The sequence below is a fragment of the Chanodichthys erythropterus genome, chromosome 7, assembly GCF_024489055.1.
Source record: "Chanodichthys erythropterus isolate Z2021 chromosome 7, ASM2448905v1, whole genome shotgun sequence".
In the NCBI taxonomy this organism is placed as follows: Eukaryota; Metazoa; Chordata; class Actinopteri; order Cypriniformes; family Xenocyprididae; genus Chanodichthys; species Chanodichthys erythropterus.
In genome coordinates, this window is record NC_090227.1 from 31,113,563 (window position 1) to 31,134,473 (window position 20,911).

Genomic DNA, 20,911 nt, shown 5'->3' on the forward strand with positions numbered 1-20,911 from the left:
TCAGAAGTTACTCTTTTAGAGAAATCGATTTGCGTAGGCCGTCTGCCGAAACCTAGTTATTTTAGTTTATAACATTTAAATTATGAACATTTTTCTTATAAAAACCCATTGCTTTGCTTCAGAAGGCTTTTATTAACCTCCTGGAGCCATGTGGATTACTTTTCTGATTAATGGATGCACTTTTTTAGACATCAAAATCAGGAGCGCCATTCACTACCATCATAAAGCTTGGAAGAGCAAGGAAATGTTTTAATACAACTCTGACTGTGTTTGAAAGAAGATAATCATATACACCTAGGTTAGCTTGAGAGTGAGTAAATCATGGGATAATTTTCATTTTTGGGTGATATCCCTTTAAGAATAGTAACTAATTACATTTACTCGAATACTTTACACCACTGGAAAGCTCTTCAGTTCTTTAGTTTCTGACTGTGGCTGTGTCTGCTGGTTATTTGCGAGCCCCTTTTATAAATTCATGAGTTCATCTTTGACCCTCGGTTCTCTAGTCTGGTCTCAGCAGGGGTTTCTCTCTCACTGAATGAGCAGTGAATTCTGTCAGGCAAGTCCTCTCCCCATCCCTCAATCACTTCATCTTTACTATGCTCTGACAGAACAGTCAAACGGCTAGTAACAAAGTGAAAACTAAGTAAGCGGACAGTCTTACAGAGCTTAAAACAGTGTTGCAGGGTCATCATTTCTAGCTCTTCTGACGATCCCTTTTTGAGAGCTCTTCAGTGAGTCTAAATCTCTTTCTCATTCTATGCACTTTCATTTTCCTGCTGCCCTTTTGCTTTTCTTTCTCAAGCCTGATCTCCATAATACCTTTGGCTTCCTTTATCCTTCTCTAACTTTTTTTTCTATCTCTAGCTGGATGAATCTCACAAAACCTGTGCTTTAATTCCATGGGGGGAAAAAAATCAAATCTTGATGTTCTCAAAATAGACCTAATTTTCTTTTATGCAAATTGTTATATATTTTTTTCCTTTTGATTTTGGGGTGAAATGTGATCATGGACATGTTTTAATGAGATTCACCCCTCTAGCTTTCGCTTTGTAGAGACTTTTTATACTCATTAATGCTTTTATAAGGGCTGCTGCATTGGTTATTCCTGATGCAAGATCCTTAATAAAAGTCTGATCCGGGTGATCCCATTATTTTTAGTTTACGTTTGACTTAAATTACTGTTCAATACTGTTCAAAGATGCTTTTTGCAGCATACTGGCACCTATTATGTTGTGTTGTCATCTTGTTTAGTTTATGGACCATAAATTATGGTCATAGTTTTCATTGTCACCTTTTGTCTGAGTTCTAGTCATTCATTCTCACCTGTTCCCTTTTTTGTTGATTGCCTTCCCTTCGGTTCATTGTTTTGTGTTAAAGTTATGTTACTTGTATTGTTTAATGTTCATGGTGTTTGTTAAAGGATTAGTTCACTTTCAAATTAAAATTTCCTGATAATTTACTCACCCCTATGTCATACAAGATGTCCATGTCCTTCTCTCTTCAGTTGAAAAGAAATGAAGGTTTTTGATGAAAACATTCCAGGATTTTTCTCCATACAGTGGACTTCAATGGAGCACAAACGGTTGAAGGTCAAAATTACAGTTTCATTGCAGCTTCAAAGTTCAAAGCATTCTACACAATCCCTGACAAGGAATAAGGGTCTTATCTAGATAAACTCATCATTTATCCATCATTTATCCGCTCATTTTCTTAAAAAAAAATACAAATTATATATGTTTTAACCATAAATGCTCATCTTGAACTAGCTCTCTTCTTCTTATCTATTAGAATTCTAGCAGTGTAGACACTGCTAAGTGTATTACTGCCCTCCACAGGTCAAAGTTTGAACTAAATTGTTATATACTCACACTAGCATATTGTATATAATATTTTAGTTCAAACATTGACCTGAGGAGGGCAATTATACATTTAGCAGTGTCTACACTGCCGGATTTCTAATAGAGAAGAACAATAATAAGAAGAGAGCTAGTTCAAGATGAGCATTTAGGGTTAAAATGTATAAAAATGTAATTTTCTTTTCTTTTTTTTTTTTTTAGAAAATGAGTGATGGTTTCTCTAGATCAGGGGTAGGCAAGTTCGGTCCTAGAGAGCCGCTGTCCTGTTTAGCTCCAACCTTAATCAAACACACATGAACAAGCAAATTAAGCTCTTCAGGATTACTAAGGCTATAGGCAGCTGAAGGTTTTTTTCAAGGTTGGAGCTAAACTCTGCAGGACAGTGGCTCTCTAGGACCGAACTTGCTGCTGCTAAGACCCTTATTTCTCATCTGGGATCGTGTAGAACGCTTTGAAGCTGCAATGAAACTGTAATTTTGACCTTCAACCGTTTGGAGGCCATTGAAGTCCACTATATGGAGAAAAATCCTGGAATGTTTTCATCAAAAACCTTCATTTCTTTTCGGCTGAAGAAAGAAAGACATGAACATCTTGGATGACATGGGGCTGAGTAAATTATCAGGACATTTTAATTTGAAAGTGAACTAATCCTTTAAAAGTGTTTATATCGTCTTTCTGCATCATGCATCTCGTTTTGCCTGGATTAAGCTACATGCAACCTCTGACAGGTTTACAGTAGATGATGCAATGGCTCCTAAACTCTCCCTTTTTTCACACTGTAGATGTGACAGCTCTGGTGACAGAGTGTAGATGGATGATAGATGAGAGTGCTGGTTAGCCCCAGCTTACCCCCAGGAGCCTCTATTCCACATGTTTCCTGCCTCATTTCTATTATTAATGAGAGTTCACTTAGACCCCACACTGTTAAAAGAAATGCTGTTAAATATACAGTAAAAATAAAACCTGGCAGCTGTGGTTGCCAGAAATTCACTGTAAACAAAACTCCTGTGAAAAAAAAAAAAAAAAAAAAAAGTAAGAATTTTCATCTTAAAGGGTTAGCTCACCCAAAAATGAAAATTATCCAATGATTTACTCACCCTCAAGCCATCCTAGGTGTATATGACTATCTTCTTTCAGATGAACACAATCAGAATTATATTTAAAAATAACTAGCCTCCGGCAGACAGCCGTACGCATCGATTTATGGCGGAAGAGTGACGTCTGACCGGACGCATGAAGCAATGATGAATGTGGAAGTGCAGAGGATAGAGCAAAACAAAACAACGATCACGAATTAGAAGTCTAAAATGAGAATTGTTAAAGAGAAATGTTGGAGGATTCCGATATAAGAGAAGAGGAGCTTGAGTTAACCCACTGGAGCCGTATGGATTACTTTTATGATGGATGGATGGATGCAAATATAACTTATAAATTATGTTCGTCTGAAAGAAGATACTCATATACACCTAGAATGGCTTGAGGGTGAGTAAATCATGGGATAATTTTCATTTTTGGGTGAACTATCACTTTAACTTGATATAGTGTAGTTTAGATGCTCCATAGTTAGCTGGAGGTTTCATCTGAACTTTGTTCTGCCCTGACCATGCGTATCATGCTGTGCTTTCTGGACTTCATTTCCCTTGCTGCCTCATTAAAAATGACCGGCATCAGATACATCTCTCCAATGCCCACTCGGACCCCGGAGTTGAGTTCTGCCTTACGGATAGCGCCGCCGCATATTTCTTATAATGGATTCCCACTATTCTTCACTTATTCCTTTAGCTTTCTCCAGTGAGCCCAGATTCTTTCCTGTGATTGCACTCTCTCATTCTCACTCGGACTCTTGCTCTAAATCTTTATCTCTCTCTCTCTTTCTGCTGTTTCTCTCATTTCCTCACTCGCTCTTTCCTTTTCTCATTTTCTTTTCTTTCTCTCTTAAGGCCCATTAAAACCGGATCTGTATCATCCATCAAACGCATGCAGACAGATACCACCAATTTCGTTAGGTACGAGAAAAAAGATGCCCACTGCTCAGTGCTGCACCAAGCTACATGAGCAGAAGACGACTTTTGTTTGTCTACTAACAAAGTTTTGAATATCTGTGTGTGAAAGCTGTTGTTGGTCCTGTGGATCAACTTCTTGTCTTACATGTAAGTAGTCAGAGTCATTTCACATTGAATATATTTTCTAGATCAACAATATCTGGGTGCTTCTTTTTAGGCAATTCTGTCCCAGGGGTTGGTTTTTATCCAAAGTAACAGATTGTTGACTTATTCTTTTTTTTTCCTTCTTTTTTTCAACAGACAGTTGGTTTTTATTCAAATTAACTTTCATTCCTGAGTCTGGGAAAATAGCCTATATTATATGAATTATTACAGTTTATTTTGAAGTTTAAAGCATGATAATCTAAACAAAGAGTGAAATAAAACAATTTTAATATATGATTTCTATCCTTTTTTGCCCATAGTTGTAATATCATTTTCACTATACTGAACAATTTTGTATTTTTGAAGAGAAATCAAGGTAAATCTCACTTGTGATCAGAATATTTTTCCACTCAAGCTGTAATTTTATGAAATTATGCAAGAAGTGTGAAAATACGCCCCACTTATTTTCATGTTAGCTTGCGTAAACTTCACTCCACTCCTCACTCCGCTTCCGCTATGTGTATGTTAGTCTGCTTCAGGTCAGTAACTTGTTGGCATGTCTGTTCTTCCTATGTGGAGTAGCCTATCAAATTAATGAAAGCATAAATCCTTTAGTTTAAACATGCTCATGTGAATATTCTTTAGGCTATATAGTTCTGTTGTGTTTGTTTTATGTTTGTTCTGAGAATAGAAAGGACTTTCTTTTCCTCACCGAAATTCCTCCACAACTTGTAACATTCTAAAAACATTCGAGGAAGAAAAAAAACTTAATTTTCTTCATCATTGTGGCATACTTGATAAGCTCATCTGTGTCCTTCTTTGTAGCTACACTTTGGCATAAGCATCAAGTTAAAGTCTACGTAAAGACCTTTTATCCTCTTGACTTTGTGGTGAGATGGTGAGATGAAGACGACAGTAAAGCATCTACATTAAATATGAATGACAGACAGAAAGCAAGAGGAGGTTTGCTGAAATGCATTTTCTAAAAAGAGTCACAGCCTGTTAATGGGATGGACTGTTGAAAGTGCAAGTTCATGCGTGCATGCCTGTGTGGCTCTGTAGTCCTGTCCATTTCTTTCTATCTAGTGGGGGTAAATAACTTACATTTTGTGGGGATCTGAGCTCCACAGGCTGCACTGCAGCATGAGCATATATTCATTCACTGCAGCATATATTCATTCAGAGAGGGATGCAGTATAAGAGACTGTCAAACTAAATAATTCATTCAAGTCCTGTGGCTATACATCCTGCTTTTTATTATACAGCTCTCTTGAATATTTGAGCCGTGGCATTGAGCGGTCAGATATTTTTGACTAATGACTGCTAAGATGTATATCACCGTTGCCCTTGGCAACATGCGGTGCTACTTTAATATCGCTTTTATCACTCTGTGATCTGTCTCTTTTCACAGCATTGGAAGAATAGCTAATTAGCGTAAATACTAGAATTTGAGGCACTTATTGGTAAGTTACTTATTTGGTCAAAAATAAATATTTACACACTTTTTACCATTCTTTACTGTCATGTCAAATGATGTAGCATTGAAATTGCAGTGATGGAAATTTTATGTTAAACTTTTTTTTTTTTTTTAATAAAATGTTTTATAGCTAGCATAATATGTATCCTAAATATACACAGTTAAATAGTATTGTCATATTTTTGCTTAATTTGGTCAATTTATAGCTTGATTGGAAATGACGCGCAATAATAATATTCTGTTCAAAAGTGACATTTACCTTGATTTTTCTCCATGGTAAACAAGTAGACTAACTTTTTAGAAAACTTTCTGGAGCAGAATTGTCATGGTGGAAAGGATGCCACAACTGAGAAACATTTTTAATTTGTGTCAAAATTGATATACAATTTTTTACACAATAAATATTGAAATTAAGGCTTGAAGTTAAAAATTAAATGAATTGATTATGATTTCATCTTGCTGTATTTAATGATGAAAGTATAAAATATAAATGATCAAAATAAATATTGAAGGTCGTGTTGAAAAATGTGTGACCTTCATATAACAAAAAGAAAAAAAGAGAAAGGTGTTCATTCTCTTTAAATCAACTCCTCCTGGAGCACAAAAGTTCCCGTATTTGAAGAAACTCATTCATGAAGAGACAGATTCACCTTGCGGCATTATAATCCCACATCCTGCTTTAGTTGTTGATGAATTGTTCTGCTCTGACTTTGAAATGAGTTTCTAATCTCTCTCCTTTTTTCACACCCACTCTCTCACCTCCATCTGTACATTGTCCATTTTTGTCTTGATAGCACTTTTTTCCCTTTCTCATTAACACCAGGTTCACGCCCTTCCCTTTCACTGTGAATTATGTCATTGAATGAATTGTGCAGCACATCTTGGATCTCTGCAGTCTTTATGCAGTCATGGTGCGGCACAAACGGCTGCATTGTCATAGCAGGTAAATCTTGCATTGGCTCAGCCTCGTTGTTTGGGGAATCCCTCCTGTAGCGTCTGTGTGTGTGTGTGTGTGTGTTCTCTCAATGCTGTGTCCTTGACTCTCTGTCAGTGTGTTGCGTAGTCTTATGTAACTTGTATCTGAGTTGCTTTTAGTGCTCTCCACTCCCTCTCATCTAGCCTTTCTCTTTCTCTCCTGCATGCCTAATGCTTCCTCATAACTCCAGAATCCCTGATGAAATACTGGCCAGTGCTGACAAGCTGTCCATTGTGGTTTTGCCTGGGTAATTGCTGACAGACCAAGAGGAAGGCATGGGTATAAGATTTCATCATACAGTAGAGAGTCCATAACTTGACATTGATGTGGTAGAGTGGACGCATGAGTTAAGGGTTACTTAATTGGTTTTCAGTGATCTCACACATCCCTTGTGGTGGACTGTGGCCTCTTGTATTGGTTTGACCAATTCAGTTCATACCATACTAGGGTTGCAAAATTATGGGAATTTTCAAAGCTGGAAACTTTCCTTGGAAATGAACTGCAATATACAGTGGGTACAGAAAGTATTCAGACCCTCTTAAATTTTTTACTCTTTGTTATATTGCAGCCATTTGCTAAAATCATTTGTTCATTTTTTTCCTCAGTGTACACGCAGCACCCCATATTGACATAAAAACACAGAATTGTTGACATTTTTTCAGATTTATTATAAAAGAAAAACTGAAATATCACATGGTCCTAAATATTCAGACCCTTTGCTGTGACACTCATATATTTAACTCAGGTGCTGTCCATTTCTTCTGATCATCCTTGAGATGGTTCTACACCTTCATTTGAGTCCAGCTGTGTTTGATTATACTGATTGGATTTGATTAGGAAAGCCACACACCTGTCTATATAAGACCTTACAGCTCACAGTGCATGTCAGAGCAAATGAGAATCATGAGGTCAAAGAAACTGCCTGAAGAGCTCAGAGACAGAATTGTGGCAAGGCACAGATCTGGCCAAGGTTACAAGAACATTTCTGCTGCACTTAAGGTTCCTAAGAGCAGAGTGGCCTCCATAATCCTTAAATGGAAGATGTTTGGGACGACCAGAACCCTTCCTAGAGCTGGCCGTCCGGCCAAACTGAGCTATCGGGGGAGAAGAGCCTTGGTGAGAGAGGTAAAGAAGAACCCAAAGATCACTGTGGCTGAGCTCCAGAGATCCAGTAGAAAGTCAACCATCACTGCAGCCCTCCACCAGTCGGGGCTTTATGGCAGAGTGGCCCGACGGAAACCTCTCCTCAGTGCAAGACACATGAAAGCCCGCATGGAGTTTGCTAAAAAAAACACCTGAAGGACTCCAAGATGGTGCGAAATAAGATTCTCTGGTCTGATGAGACCAAGATAAAACTTTTTGGCCTTAATTCTAAGCGGTATGTGTGGAGAAAACCAGGCACTGCTCATCACCTGTCCAATACAGTCCCAACAGTGAAGCATGGTGGTGGCAGCATCATGCTGTGGGGGTGTTTTTCAGCTGCAGGGACAGGACGACTGGTTGCAATCGAGGGAAAGATGAATGCGGCCAAGTATAGGGATATCCTGGACGAAAACCTTCTCCAGAGTGCTCAGGACCTCAGACTGGGCCGAAGGTTTACCTTCCAACAAGACAATGACCCTAAGCACACAGCTAAAATAACGAAGGAGTGGCTTCACAACAACTCCGTGACTGTTCTTGAATGGCCCAGCCAGAGCCCTGACATAAACCCAATTGAGCATCTCTGGAGAGACCTAAAATGGCTGTCCACCAACTTTTACCATCCAACCTGACAGAACTGGAGAGGATCTGCAAAGAGGAATGGCAGAGGATCCCTAAATCCAGGTGTGAAAAACTTGTTGCATCTTTCCCAAAAAGACTCATGGCTGTATTAGATCAAAAGGGTGCTTCTACTAAATACTGAGCAAAGGGTCTGAATACTTAGGACCATGTGATATTTCAGTTTTTCTTTTTTAATAAATCTGCAAAAATGTCAACAATTCTGTGTTTTTCTATCAATATGGGATGCTGTGTGTCATTAATGAGGAAAAAAATCCTTAAATGATTTTAGCTGCAATATAACAAATAGTGAAAAATTTAAGGGGGTCTGAATACTTTCCGTACCCACTGTATGGGAATTCATGGAAATATATGGGAATTAGTGGGATTTAATGGGAATACACGGAATTTTTTTTCAAAATTGCAGGTTACCCTATAACAGGGAACTTAAATGCATTGTAAAAAAACATTGTGCAGCATAATTTTGCTAAAAACAACCAGATATAATGCAAATTCTGTTGAATTTCTACCCTGCGAATTCCTCAATCACATGCACACAGCACACTACTGACTGCAGGACTGTTGAGGCCACACCCCTGAATCTGCTTTCATTTTACATTTTGAATGGGACTTTTTGGGTGGAGGGAGTGTTTATTTTATTCAACATTCAAGTGCATGACTGCTTATGACCAAACAAAATGTTTATATTTATGTTTGTATATGACACAATTTGTATTAGTTACCCCAAATGTCCAATTAATTCCCAAAATTCCCAAAGTTACACTAAATTTCTAATGAATTCCCATAAATTCCAGTTAAGTTTCCAACTTGAAATATTTCCAAAATTCCCCTTAGCTTAATTTGCCATGGAAAGGTTTCGAAAATTTACCAAAATTTTTCCACCGCTTTGCCAACACTATGCCATACTTACTAGAGATGTGTAAAACTATAATATACCTGTTGAGTAATTGGTCTTAAGCAATCCATGAATAGGCTGGTTTTAAGTTCACCTAACCAGATACATTTCTTAAGTGGCCTTCAAAAAAAAAAAAAAAGGTGTAGGATTTACTTGAAACAATTGAAACAGTTTTCCCTCAGAAATGGTTAGTCAATTTAAAGCTACACTCCATAACTTTTTTTGGTTAAAAATAATCCAAAATCAATTTTTGAGCAAGTACATAACCAGCCAACCATCTCCTTACCTTTGCCCGTTTCGCAACGGTAAGCTTGTAATAACGTTTTATAATAAAAGAGGTACTGGTGGGTTTCTGCTGTAAAATTCGAGCATGCAGCCGTTCGTCTTTGCATCATTACGTCATGTCTGTAAACCGAAAGGAAAATGTCAGAGCTAGAAGCTATATCATATGAGGATGCTGCTTGTAGCAGACCATTTATAGCCTTTTCTCACAGCAGCTAAAATAACTAAACTTTATCATTTTGATGGCGGATTGTAATCCAGAAAGATGCAAATGACAATCATCAGTGACAACTGGAGATTCACCCATAGTCAAAAGCAAAAGACATCGGACTGCGGAGATAAGACATAAGAACAGGTACACGAAAATTCTAGACTATACCACAAAAAAATTGTAATCTTATGGCAGACGACCTTTAAATAGCAGATAATACAATTCTATTTATATTTACGTAATGTCATTTAAATAATTTGTTTTTTTAAAGATTAACTTTAAGTTAAATCTAAAAAATAGCAGAAATTGAGGGAAGTGTGCACAGTTAAATATCTAATATTGGCTGTTATATATCTAATTTATATTGACAGATAATTGAATTGTACTGAACTGAATTGTATATAAGCCCTATTGTTTCCTGCGTTCATGGTCAGGTCTTTTTTTTTCCAAGGCTTGTCATTGCTCTCACTTCCATTTCTAGTGTTCCTTGTGTTTTCTGAGTTTTGGATGTTTTCTTGTTACTTTGTTATTAATACCTTTTATGTACTCTTCTTCATCTCTGAGCACACCCGTGTTACAGTACCAATATATTGTGCATCTCTAATTCAAAGCCCCTGAAGGTTATGAATGGTTAACCTCTTTGCTATTTAAACATTGGTGGGTTTGTTGCAGGCTCAAGGGGCATGACTGTAGTTAAGCTTCTGTTTCCTCAGCACAGCTGGGTAAAGTGATAGAGCTTTCTTCATGAGCCCTCCCACTACTGCCACATGCACTGACTGCATTTATCTGGAAGATGACTGAATGCACAGGTGGACCTGAAGAATTGCCTTGGCAAAGTGATCTCGATGTCATTGCCTGAGGTTAGAGAATGGTCGATCATGACTGGTGAACTCAAACAGAATAGACATACAGACCACAGTCTGAGATAGTGCTTTCACCCTCAAACGACAAATCTCTTTTTCCCCACTCATTTTATGGCCACTTAGATGTATCACAGAGAACGATTAAGATTTTGTAGGATAATCCAGACACATGCACATGCATTGTGTGAAGGTGATCTGGATGACCATCAGTGGCAAAGCAGCTGAACAGAGGGGAAGTGTGATAAGCAGAGATGGAGTAAAGAAAATTAGGCCTCTGTACAATAATGGCTTTAAATATCGACCAGTATACACCATCAACAAGGGAGCTGAGAGGAAGATAAGCAGCTTTAAATGGCTGATAATCCCTAGTGTACGTGCTCTCTGATGTGGTTGGGAAACCTTTTTCCATATGTTTCGTTTGCGATGAACAATGACTGATCTCATAGCTAAAAACCTGTCAAACCTAACATGGAATTTGCGTACTAAAAATTTAAAACTAAGATGAAGACCATTCATCTAAAAGCATTTTTGTAAACTTAAATTTCTGTTCAGTTGGTTTGTACATGTAATTTTATTTGTTGGCATTACATCTTGGAGATGTAAAATTAAGTTATATTTGTTTAATATCCTTCAGTTCTCGCCATCTCCGAAAAGCCAAACCAACATTGATTTTCACTTTATTATAATCTCTGTCGCATTCTCTTTTTCCAACAGACTCTGTTCTGCATTTTATTTTTATTTTTTTTAAATTAGTGATTTTTCAGAGGTTTGAGATTTACAGTTTGTTCCAAGTCAACTTTTCTCACTCGTTTTGAAAATTTACCTATCCCACACCATACATGCATCAAAGTAGTCAGATCAACTTTTCTCTGTTTACGGATATGACGATGCATGCAGGGCAAGTTACATATGTATGTAATTTGCTGTAAAAACCATCATGCAATGGCAGTGCTGCAACTCATGAATATTAATTTAGGATAGAGGCATTGAAGCAATAAAAAGTTACATAGTGTACTTTTAATCACATTTTTTTTTTTGTTCAAAATTAACAAAATTGAAATAATCAACACATCATCAGTACTTCTTCCAAAATGTGTGTTTTTGTTTGTCTTACCCTGTTTCAATATTGTAAGCCTATTATAAGTGTTTATATTTTAAACCTGTTATTTCAATTTTGTTAATTTTGAAAAAAAAAAAAAAATGTGATTAAAAGTACACTATGTAACTTTTTATTGCTTCAATGCCTCTATCCTAAATTAATATTCATGAGTTGCAGCACTGCCATTGCATGATGTCACAATCAGCAAATTATCAGCTCTCCTATTTCCAGCATCGCTGTTGGCTACCCAGAGTTATCTTGCTGTGCTGTGATTGCAGTATGATCTAGTTTTGGTTTTTGTAATAGTTTCAATGCTGTTAGGTCACAGTTGATGTTACGGGTGAAGTTAATCAAGATTCACCACCCTCTTTAACCCAAGGGTGCTTTGTGAGAGAAAATCATCGACCTTCATGGATCACAAAAGGTCAGACTGCAGTGCTCTGAATTACTAAGGTTAAATTAATCATTCGACTTTGTATTGTCAGACAGTCAAACCCCTAGTGACATCTCTCGGGCATCTTCACAGATGTTCAACCTCTAGATGCTGAAGTAGTATTTTCTAGTCACTACCCTTGGGGTCAACTGCTTAATTACTCCTCCAGATCCCCTAACTAATTATCTGTCTTCATCTCATTTAAAGTCACTTTTTAGGTAGGATTTCGATTGATTACCTATTTTCAACAAGAAATGTTATCCAGCCAAAGGCAAACCTTGAGGCAACCCATCACACTATCATAGTTTTCTCAACGATGTATTGCTGTAAAGTTGCATCAGGGCTGTCAGAGCTCACCAAGGTTACCTGTAGGTTGTGCAAACATTTGGGTCGGGGTGTTCGAAGTGGGAATTTTGTCCTTGCTCTGTTTCTGTTCCAGATGTTTCCTCATATTCCCAACATGCCATTTCACAAATACGGCACATGCATGTAAAAAGCACTTTTCCTTGATAAACAGCTTCGCTAATTAACCCACAGTGTTGCTAATTAATATTCAGAGAGCTCCAACTGGATGTTAATGTAGATAGACTGGTCACACTTGGCAGGAAATAAGTGCATGCTATGGGCATGCATGCATGAAATCCTATGCAAAGTAGTGTGTGTATCACTGTATTGCATGAATATTCATTAAGTGGATCAGCTCAGAGTAGTTGTGATTAAGTCAGTCAAAAAGACACAGAATGGGAAGGTTCATTAGGACTCATAATGCTTATCATGGATAAATTATGTGCGTGAGAGAAAGTGCTTAATAAAAATAGAACGGTCACACTTGACAAAGTATAGTGAACACGTGCATACTAAGCATCAATGCAAAGTAGTATCACCACATTGTATAAATATTCATAAAGTGCATCAGTTCTGGGTACTTATGATTATGTTGGTCAAAAACAACAAGAAAATAAGAGCTGTATTGAATAGATATATGAGAAGGTGGAGTCAAGACTCCAGCAGTTTGATAGACCAGTGTGTGTGTGTGTATCAACTAAACATGCTATTTCTGAACATGTTATCAGCGTCATGAATTATTTCTAAATAGTTCTGGACATCTGTTCTTGAGCATGTCTAATTTAATTAGTGTTCTCAAAACCCAGAAACCTAGTGCAACCACCATAGATGGCATCCACACATTGGCAGGGACATAGAAAAGATCCTTCCCAGCACATTATAAATCTCTTTTCATAAGTATGACATGAATGCAAATGAAATTTAAAAAAAACTTTCCACAAATGTATTCATTTTGTCTGAAATGTTGAATAATTTGGCCTAAAGTATTATGCAACAAATGTGAATCTAAAATGCATATTTATGTCAATAATGACTTTACTGATTTTTTTTTTTTTAGGGGCCAAGCACAGAAGGCACCTATTGAAATCGTTACTTTTCTTATTATTATTCTTCCGCTCTGGGAGTCTATGGCAGCCCATAGAACCGTATGCTAAAAAGTTGTGAAATTTGGCACACTGATAGAGGACAGTCTGAACTGCGTCTATAGCAAATTTGGAGCCTCTAACTCAATCCCTCTAGTGCCACCAGCTGTCCAAATTTTCACTTCTTTTTATGCTAATAACTTTTGAACCATAAGGGCTAGAAACAAAATTCTTTTCTGATTCCTGGGCTCAAGACGATTCGATTGCACTATACGACGTCATTTTCCGCCATGAAAATTTTCGAACTCCTCCTAGGCCGTTGTTCCGATTTTCACGAAAATTGAACCAGATCATCTTGAGACCATGCCGACAAAAATTGATCAAAAGCTTTTTGATATAACAATCCATTCTCGAAAATGGCACAAATTAATTCAACGAAAACCTTGCCAAATCAGACTTGATGCTATATCTCCGCAATGCTTTATTGTATTCAGACCACACTTGGTACATGTCATCTCAAGCATGACCTGAGGCAACATACAGAGTTTCGGTGTAGTGCCACCTACTGGTCCGGAGATACGAAAAATGGCTATTTTTGCTAATAACTTCTGAATGGTTTGTCCAAAAATCATAATAAAAATCAAAATCATGGTCACGTCAGATTCAGGGAATCATGAGGAGTCGAATGATAACCATTATTACCATATCAGCCATTTTGGGTGTCAGCCATTTTGAATGTTGTGCTAAAATGCTGCATTTTATGAACGCATTAGCATATCGTCACAAAACTCGGTATGGGTCATCAGCACGATGGCCTGAACGAGCCTGAGAAGTTTCACACCAGCGCCACCTAGTGGTAAAATCAAATATTCAAATGCTTATCACTATGGGTGTGGTCAACTTATTTTCAAAAGAGTCATGACCTTAGACTCCTGAATCCCTGCTGAGTCCAACGATACCAAACATGCTAGGTTTCAACTTAAGGTTTGTCCGCCATGTTGTTTTTTGCGAAAAACCTGCTTTTTCGAACTCGTCCTAGACGCTTCATTTGATTTTCATGAAAAATCAAATCAGATCATCTTCAGACCATTGTGGCAAAAAGTTATCAAGCGCTTTTTGATAAAATCAACCATTCTCAAATAACACGCAAATGAATTTAATGCAGAGCACCCAATTTGGACTCATGGCTGTATCTCTGCAATGAATCATCCCAAGCAAGGCCAGAGCCTACATGCTGAGTTTCGTCGTAATGCCACCTACTGGACTGGAGATACAAAAAATTCAATATAGCCATTATTTTTTTTAAATTGGTCTTGTTAGATTCAGGGCATCATGCCAAGTCGAATGATATCCTCACTCTGACTATACCACATTAATTTGGTCACAGCCCCACCTATTGGTCCAAAGTGATAAATCATTAAATTTTTATTATTGACTGTATATATATTTTTTCAGCTCTTTTGCCTAAAATGATCTTAATAGGTCTTTGCTCACTGTTGCAGTTGGTCTGATGCTCCCAGCCATCTTGGCTGGCTTTTTGCTTGCCCCCGTAATTGCTGCTTGCAGCTATATTTTTAAATATGATTATGTTCAGAAAAGTGAAAATTAATTTAGCCATTTATACAGGGATTATGTCATGATTCTGGGTACATAAATATTACAATTCTAGCTGATAGTGATATGAAAACCCTAACCATTAAATATTGAATATTGGTGGATATTGATAAATTGAAAAAATAACCACAAATATTATGCATCCTTAGTCATTATCTTTATTTGTTGCACAAAATGTAATCATCAATCTTTAGGTTTATAATGATCAGATCTTCCAGTATCCTATATGTTTAAAATACAGTAAAGATAGTAATATGAATTTTTTTTTTTTCTATTTTAATGCATTTTAAAAATGTAATTTATTCCTGTGATGGAAAAGCTGAATTTTCAGCAGCCTTTACTTCAGTCACAATCCTTCAGAAATAGTTTGAAATATTACTACAATTTAGTATATTAGAATGATTTCTGAAGGATCAAGGATCTTATGTTCACAAAGGCTGCACTTATTTATTATTTATTGCATTAGCATCCACTGTTTTCTGGTAGTACATAATCAAACATTCATTGCATACCAGAGACATGTGCATCTGCAAATTAATATGCATGTTCATGCATGCAAAATGAATCTATATATAAATAAACACTCATGGGATTCTGCAAGCTGGACTACTTCTTCAGCACAGCCTTCAATGGCTTTGAGGGTGCAGCTGAATGGCAGAGCCCAGCAAAATTACAGAGTCTGGACAAGCATCTGCAGTAGGGCCCTTGACCTTCATCCAAGCACTGACAGAACATAAAGGGTTCATCAGGCTACAGACCTTGCATGGGCACATGACCATTGTAAGAGAAGCTGAAGAGATGATTTATTTGAATGGGCCTTCTGATTAGTTGTCATTCTCTCCAAAGGTTCCTTCTTCTTTTTTCCTTTTTTTTTCTTTTGGTTGAGATTGAAGTGCCTCATGAAGCAGTATGGAATTGAGACCTCTTGTGTCTGCAGATGTTCAGCTTCACTGAAGTTTTTTTTTTTTTTTTTTTTATCCGCCAGAGATTAGAGCCACTGAAAACACAAAGGTTAAGACAAACTTCCGACTTTGACCTGGGTGCTATGTTATAGTAATTGAAATGTTTGATGTGTGGACATCTGAGAAGAAAAGGCACTGCTCTTGTTTTTGTTTTTTTTATTGAGCACCTTTGTCTTGTGTTTTGAAGTGTGACCGTTCCGTTGAATGCCACTAGTGGGGAACAAGACGTTCTGGAGCATGACGGGTTATAGCTTGCACATCGGCCTGGATGAAGAATGATGGCATTTATAAGCGGTTTCTAGGGTGTTCTGTTTTTGCTTGTTGTATTGCCTGTCAGTTAATTTGTTTAGAAAAGTAACATCAGATCTTTCCTTAAGGAACAAGCAGTGATCTGTCAATGATGTACATTTGAGCAAGACACTTAACCTCGGATTGCTCTAGGAGGATTGTGGTGCTTTTCTAGGGTGACATCCAGGGATCAAAATTAATTAGACTCCAGTTAAAGGGTTAGTTCACCCAAAAATGAAATTTCTGTCATTAATTACTTATCCTCACGTCGTTCCACATCCGTAAGACCTTCGTTCATCTTCGTAACACAAATAAAATATTTTTGGTGAAATCTGAGGGTTTTTTTGTGTTGTTGTTTGTTTTTTAAAATCCCCCACAGAAAGCAACATAATTACCACAGTCAAGGTCCAGAAAAGTAGTAAAGACATCATTAAAATAACCGGTGTTCTGACGTAAACACTGTTGAAAAAAAACTGTTGAATAAAGTAATTATTTTGGTTTTGGTTTCGTTTTTGTGCACAAAAATTATGTCTTTACTACTTTTCTGGACCTTGAATTTGGTAATTATGTTGCTTTCTATGGGGGATAAAAAAAACAAACAAACTTGGATTTCATCAAAAATATCTTAATTTGTGTTCCGAAGATGAACACAAATGGAACGACATGAGGGTGAGTAATGGCAGAAATGGCAACCTTGCGATCATGAATTTATTGAAACAAATCTCTTTCACATTGTCAGGAAGAGAATTCTCAGAAGATCATGTCTTGTACTTTCCTTTCTAGCTTAGCATTAAAAGTTTATGTGATTTCCGAGACTTTCTAATTCCTGATCCTATCTGTTCTCCCATTTCAAGCATTTGAGCTTTCTGATAATGTAATGCATTAATTACACAAACACACACACTGAGACATCCTTTACCACACAATCATGCTAATTCCCAACCAGCGGATGACACAGCAGATGCACTACAGTGCCGGTTCCTGTCAGGTAGATGCATACAAGTAATCAGAACATAAAACCTACTAAATGACAGCGTGTGGTCTGTGGGCTCTCTACCACTCAACGTGACACTCAAGTCAGAGCTGTAACAAATAGGGCTATTATTTAGCTATCAATTCTCTGGAGCTGATGTCAGCTCATTTCAGGATCCTGTGCTATCAGTTTGGGAGAGAGACAGGTACTCGTAGATCATGTCAGGATGTCTTACATGGTGCATGATCACTAATGTAGAGATGACCAGTGTGACGAAGACGCCTGTCTTCACTATCCTGTTTCTTATTTTTTTGTCTCCTCTCTGACTATTGAGAATGGACAGAACATGTCCTACATTTCCCATTAATTTGAAGGCTTTTCTATTTTGATATTAATAAGAAAAGATCACTACACTCTTAAAAATAAAGGTTCATGAACTGTAGTAATGCCACAGAACATCTATCTATCTATCTATCTATCTATCTATCTATCTATCTATCTATCTATCTATCTATCTATCTATCTATCTATCTATCTATCTATCTATCTATCTATCTATCTATCTATCTATCTATCTATCTATCTATCTATCTATCTATCTATCTATCTATCTATCTATCTATCTATCTATCTATCTATCTATCTATCTATCTATCTATCTATCTATCATAAACAATAATTTTGTGAAATATTATTACATTTTTAAAAAATCCTTTCTCGCTATCTATTCATCTAAACACATTCCATCTCTCCTGGAAGTTCCGGGAGTATCCCGCATATTAATAGCAGATCCCTGACACTTGCAAATTATACAACCTTAAATCAAAAAAAAAAATTGGGACATTTTGTAAAACGTAATAAATTCAGGAACCTGTGATTTGTTAATTCTCTTGAACCTTAACTGACAAAAATACAAGAAAAAGTTTTCACTAACCAACTTAAGTGTATTTTGGAAATACTAACAAATTTTGATTTTGATCGCTGCAACACATTTCAAAAACGTTGGGACAGAGGCAAAATAATAGTGAAAATATTACAGAATATCCAAGTTAAATGGCTTTGAAAAAATACACAATTAATTGGTAATAGGTGATTGTGATGGTTATCGTGGTTAGGTATAAAAGGAGCGTCCACCAAAGATCATGGTCATGGCTCACCACTAAGTGCCAAATTTCATGAGAGAATTATAAAATAATTAAAAAATCACATTTTACAATGCACAATATAATGAAAGTATTTAGGTCTTTTGCAATCTACCATACATAATATTGTGAAAAGATTCAGGGATTCCAAAGAAATTTCAGTCCATGTAGGGCAAGGCAGGAGAAGCTTTGCCTCAAGATAGAAGGGAAAATTGAAGGGAAAATGGATGCTGCCAAGTACATCCAAATTCTTGAGGAAAACCTGCATCCCTTAAGACAGCTGAAGATGGGCAGGTCACTCACCTTCCAACACGACAATGATGCTAAATATACCATCAAAAGAACAATGCTTTGACTTAAGGATAGGAAGGTGAATGTCCTTGAGTGGCCAAGTCAGAGCCCTGTCTTAAATCCGATGGACTTTAATAGAGCAGTCCATTGCTGCTCAACAAGGAATTTGACTGAAATTGAGAAATTTTGCAATTAAGAATGGACAAATATTCCCCGATCTAGGTATGCAAAGCTAGTACAGACATATCTAGAAAGATTAATGGCTGTCATTAATGCAAAAGGTGGCCCTACAAAGTATTTTAAATCAGGAGACAGATGACTTTTTCAACCCAGTTATTCTGGTTTTTCAGTTTTTTTATTAATTTTCAGAACTTGCCTTTTTCTTTCATTAATTTTATTTTGTAAGGCACAATTTGTAAATAAAGCTGTAAAAAAACAATTTTGGAATGGGTTTTGATTTTAGGCTATATATAATATATATATATATATATATATATATATATATATATATATATATATAATATATATATATTATATATATATATATATATATAATATATATATATATCGAATATGCTACAGTCATGGTTTTGTGTCCTTATTTTAGGTGAGTGCTTAATCCTCACTGCTGAATGTTTTGGCTGTGTTCCCCTGGAGTGCCTGGTCATTTATTTTATGGCTCTCAGGAAAATTGTAAATGAAATGTTGAGTTGTCGTAAATGGCTTTCTTCATATAATGCAGATTTGCAGAGAGAGGCACACAGGTTTCAAAGCTCATTTAACTTTTCATATAGCTTGAGAGAGTTTGTGTGAGGTGCTGAGCATTGTGATATGCATACTAATGATTTGAAGTTTAGAGTTTTTAACTTTTCTTTAAAGTTTCCCTTTCCCTTTTTTGTTGGGTAGTGTTATAGAGATATGCTTGGAGATATCTTATTGTCTGTAAATGAGATACTTGGAGAATATTTTTAGTGCATTTTTATTATGCTTTTTATCTTTTTCTTTCTTTGTCTCTCTTCCAGATTTGGACCTTCGGTATTTCTGGAGCTGGAGTTCTTTTGAGGACTATCTGATGTTCTGCTTTGCCTTCATGCTGCTGTGTGCTTTCATAACGTTCCTCTTTCTGGACTGGGTCCTATTTGTGGAGGCCCTGGGCTCTTTGGCGGTGATGTTTGAAGCTATGTTGGGCCTGCCTCAGCTGCTGCAAAACTACCACAACCGCTCCACCAGAGGCATGAGGTAAACAAGAGCCAAACTATTATTGATCTTTCATTAAGATGCTTCATTTGGGCCCTTAAATTGTTACATTAATAAGGGTCTGTTCTAGAAGCCTTCTCTTTTTTCTTTAAAAAAAGAAAAGAAAAACCTGACCCAAGAAAAATCCAATAAAATTAAACCCGAGTCCGGACCGACAATTTTTTTCGAACCCAATTGGATGCAAAAGTTTGGCCTCAACTGCATTTAGATGGTTTTCTGCAATCAGTCTGGCAACAGCACAATATTTTCCACTTGGGCATGCACCTCCAGGTAGATGAACCGCTCATAAGCATTATGTTTCACCTCAAATGACAAGGAAATTTATTTTTATGTTAATATTAAGAAGCAAATCCCTACATTCATCCTGGGGAATAGCTTGGGTATCACAGAGCACTGTTTAAGTGGAGTGCGCTCTGCTGCTGCACGCACCTGTATCCTGGAGAGTTTATTAATTCACACATAGGAGCGCATATTGACAGAGAAAATAACATTGTCGTATAATTATTTCACATGTATTTGTTTTAAATAATAAAGTATTTTAAACACCTGAAACGAACAGTGGAAAGTTGGCATATTTTAAAATAATTCTGGTCTTCTCTGGTCCATTCTGTAAAAACACATATATTTTAAATTAACAGAGACCTGAGGCTACTAATATCAGACCTGACCCATATCTGAGGCACTTGTCAAAGTTTTGGACCCACACCCCCTCTGGTCTTGGGTCAGACCTTGAGTTTTCGGTTCCAAGTTGAACCATGAAGACCTCTAGTGTTCACACTTGAAGATTGGTTCTCTTGGACCAAAAAAGAAAACAAAACATTCTGGTTCAGTCACTGTAAACTGTCATGTTAAACCCTATACATAAAGATACCAAAAAAAAAATCTTTATGACGTATATTTGCAGATCTTACCGAACATCCAAAACAATGCTGTGTG

General features: G+C 36.8%; 1 protein-coding gene across 3 annotated transcripts in view; it reads left to right on the forward strand.

Annotated features, from left to right (window-relative positions):
- si:dkey-246g23.2 (solute carrier family 66 member 2) overlaps nt 1-20,911 on the forward strand; it is a 49,305-nt gene that overhangs the window by 13,086 nt on the left and 15,308 nt on the right. For all 3 annotated transcript variants that reach the window (XM_067390164.1, XM_067390161.1, XM_067390162.1), the window contains exon 4: nt 19,741-19,957. In XM_067390164.1, the coding sequence (XP_067246265.1) occupies nt 19,741-19,957 (217 nt within the window). The remainder of the gene's footprint in view (nt 1-19,740; nt 19,958-20,911) is intronic.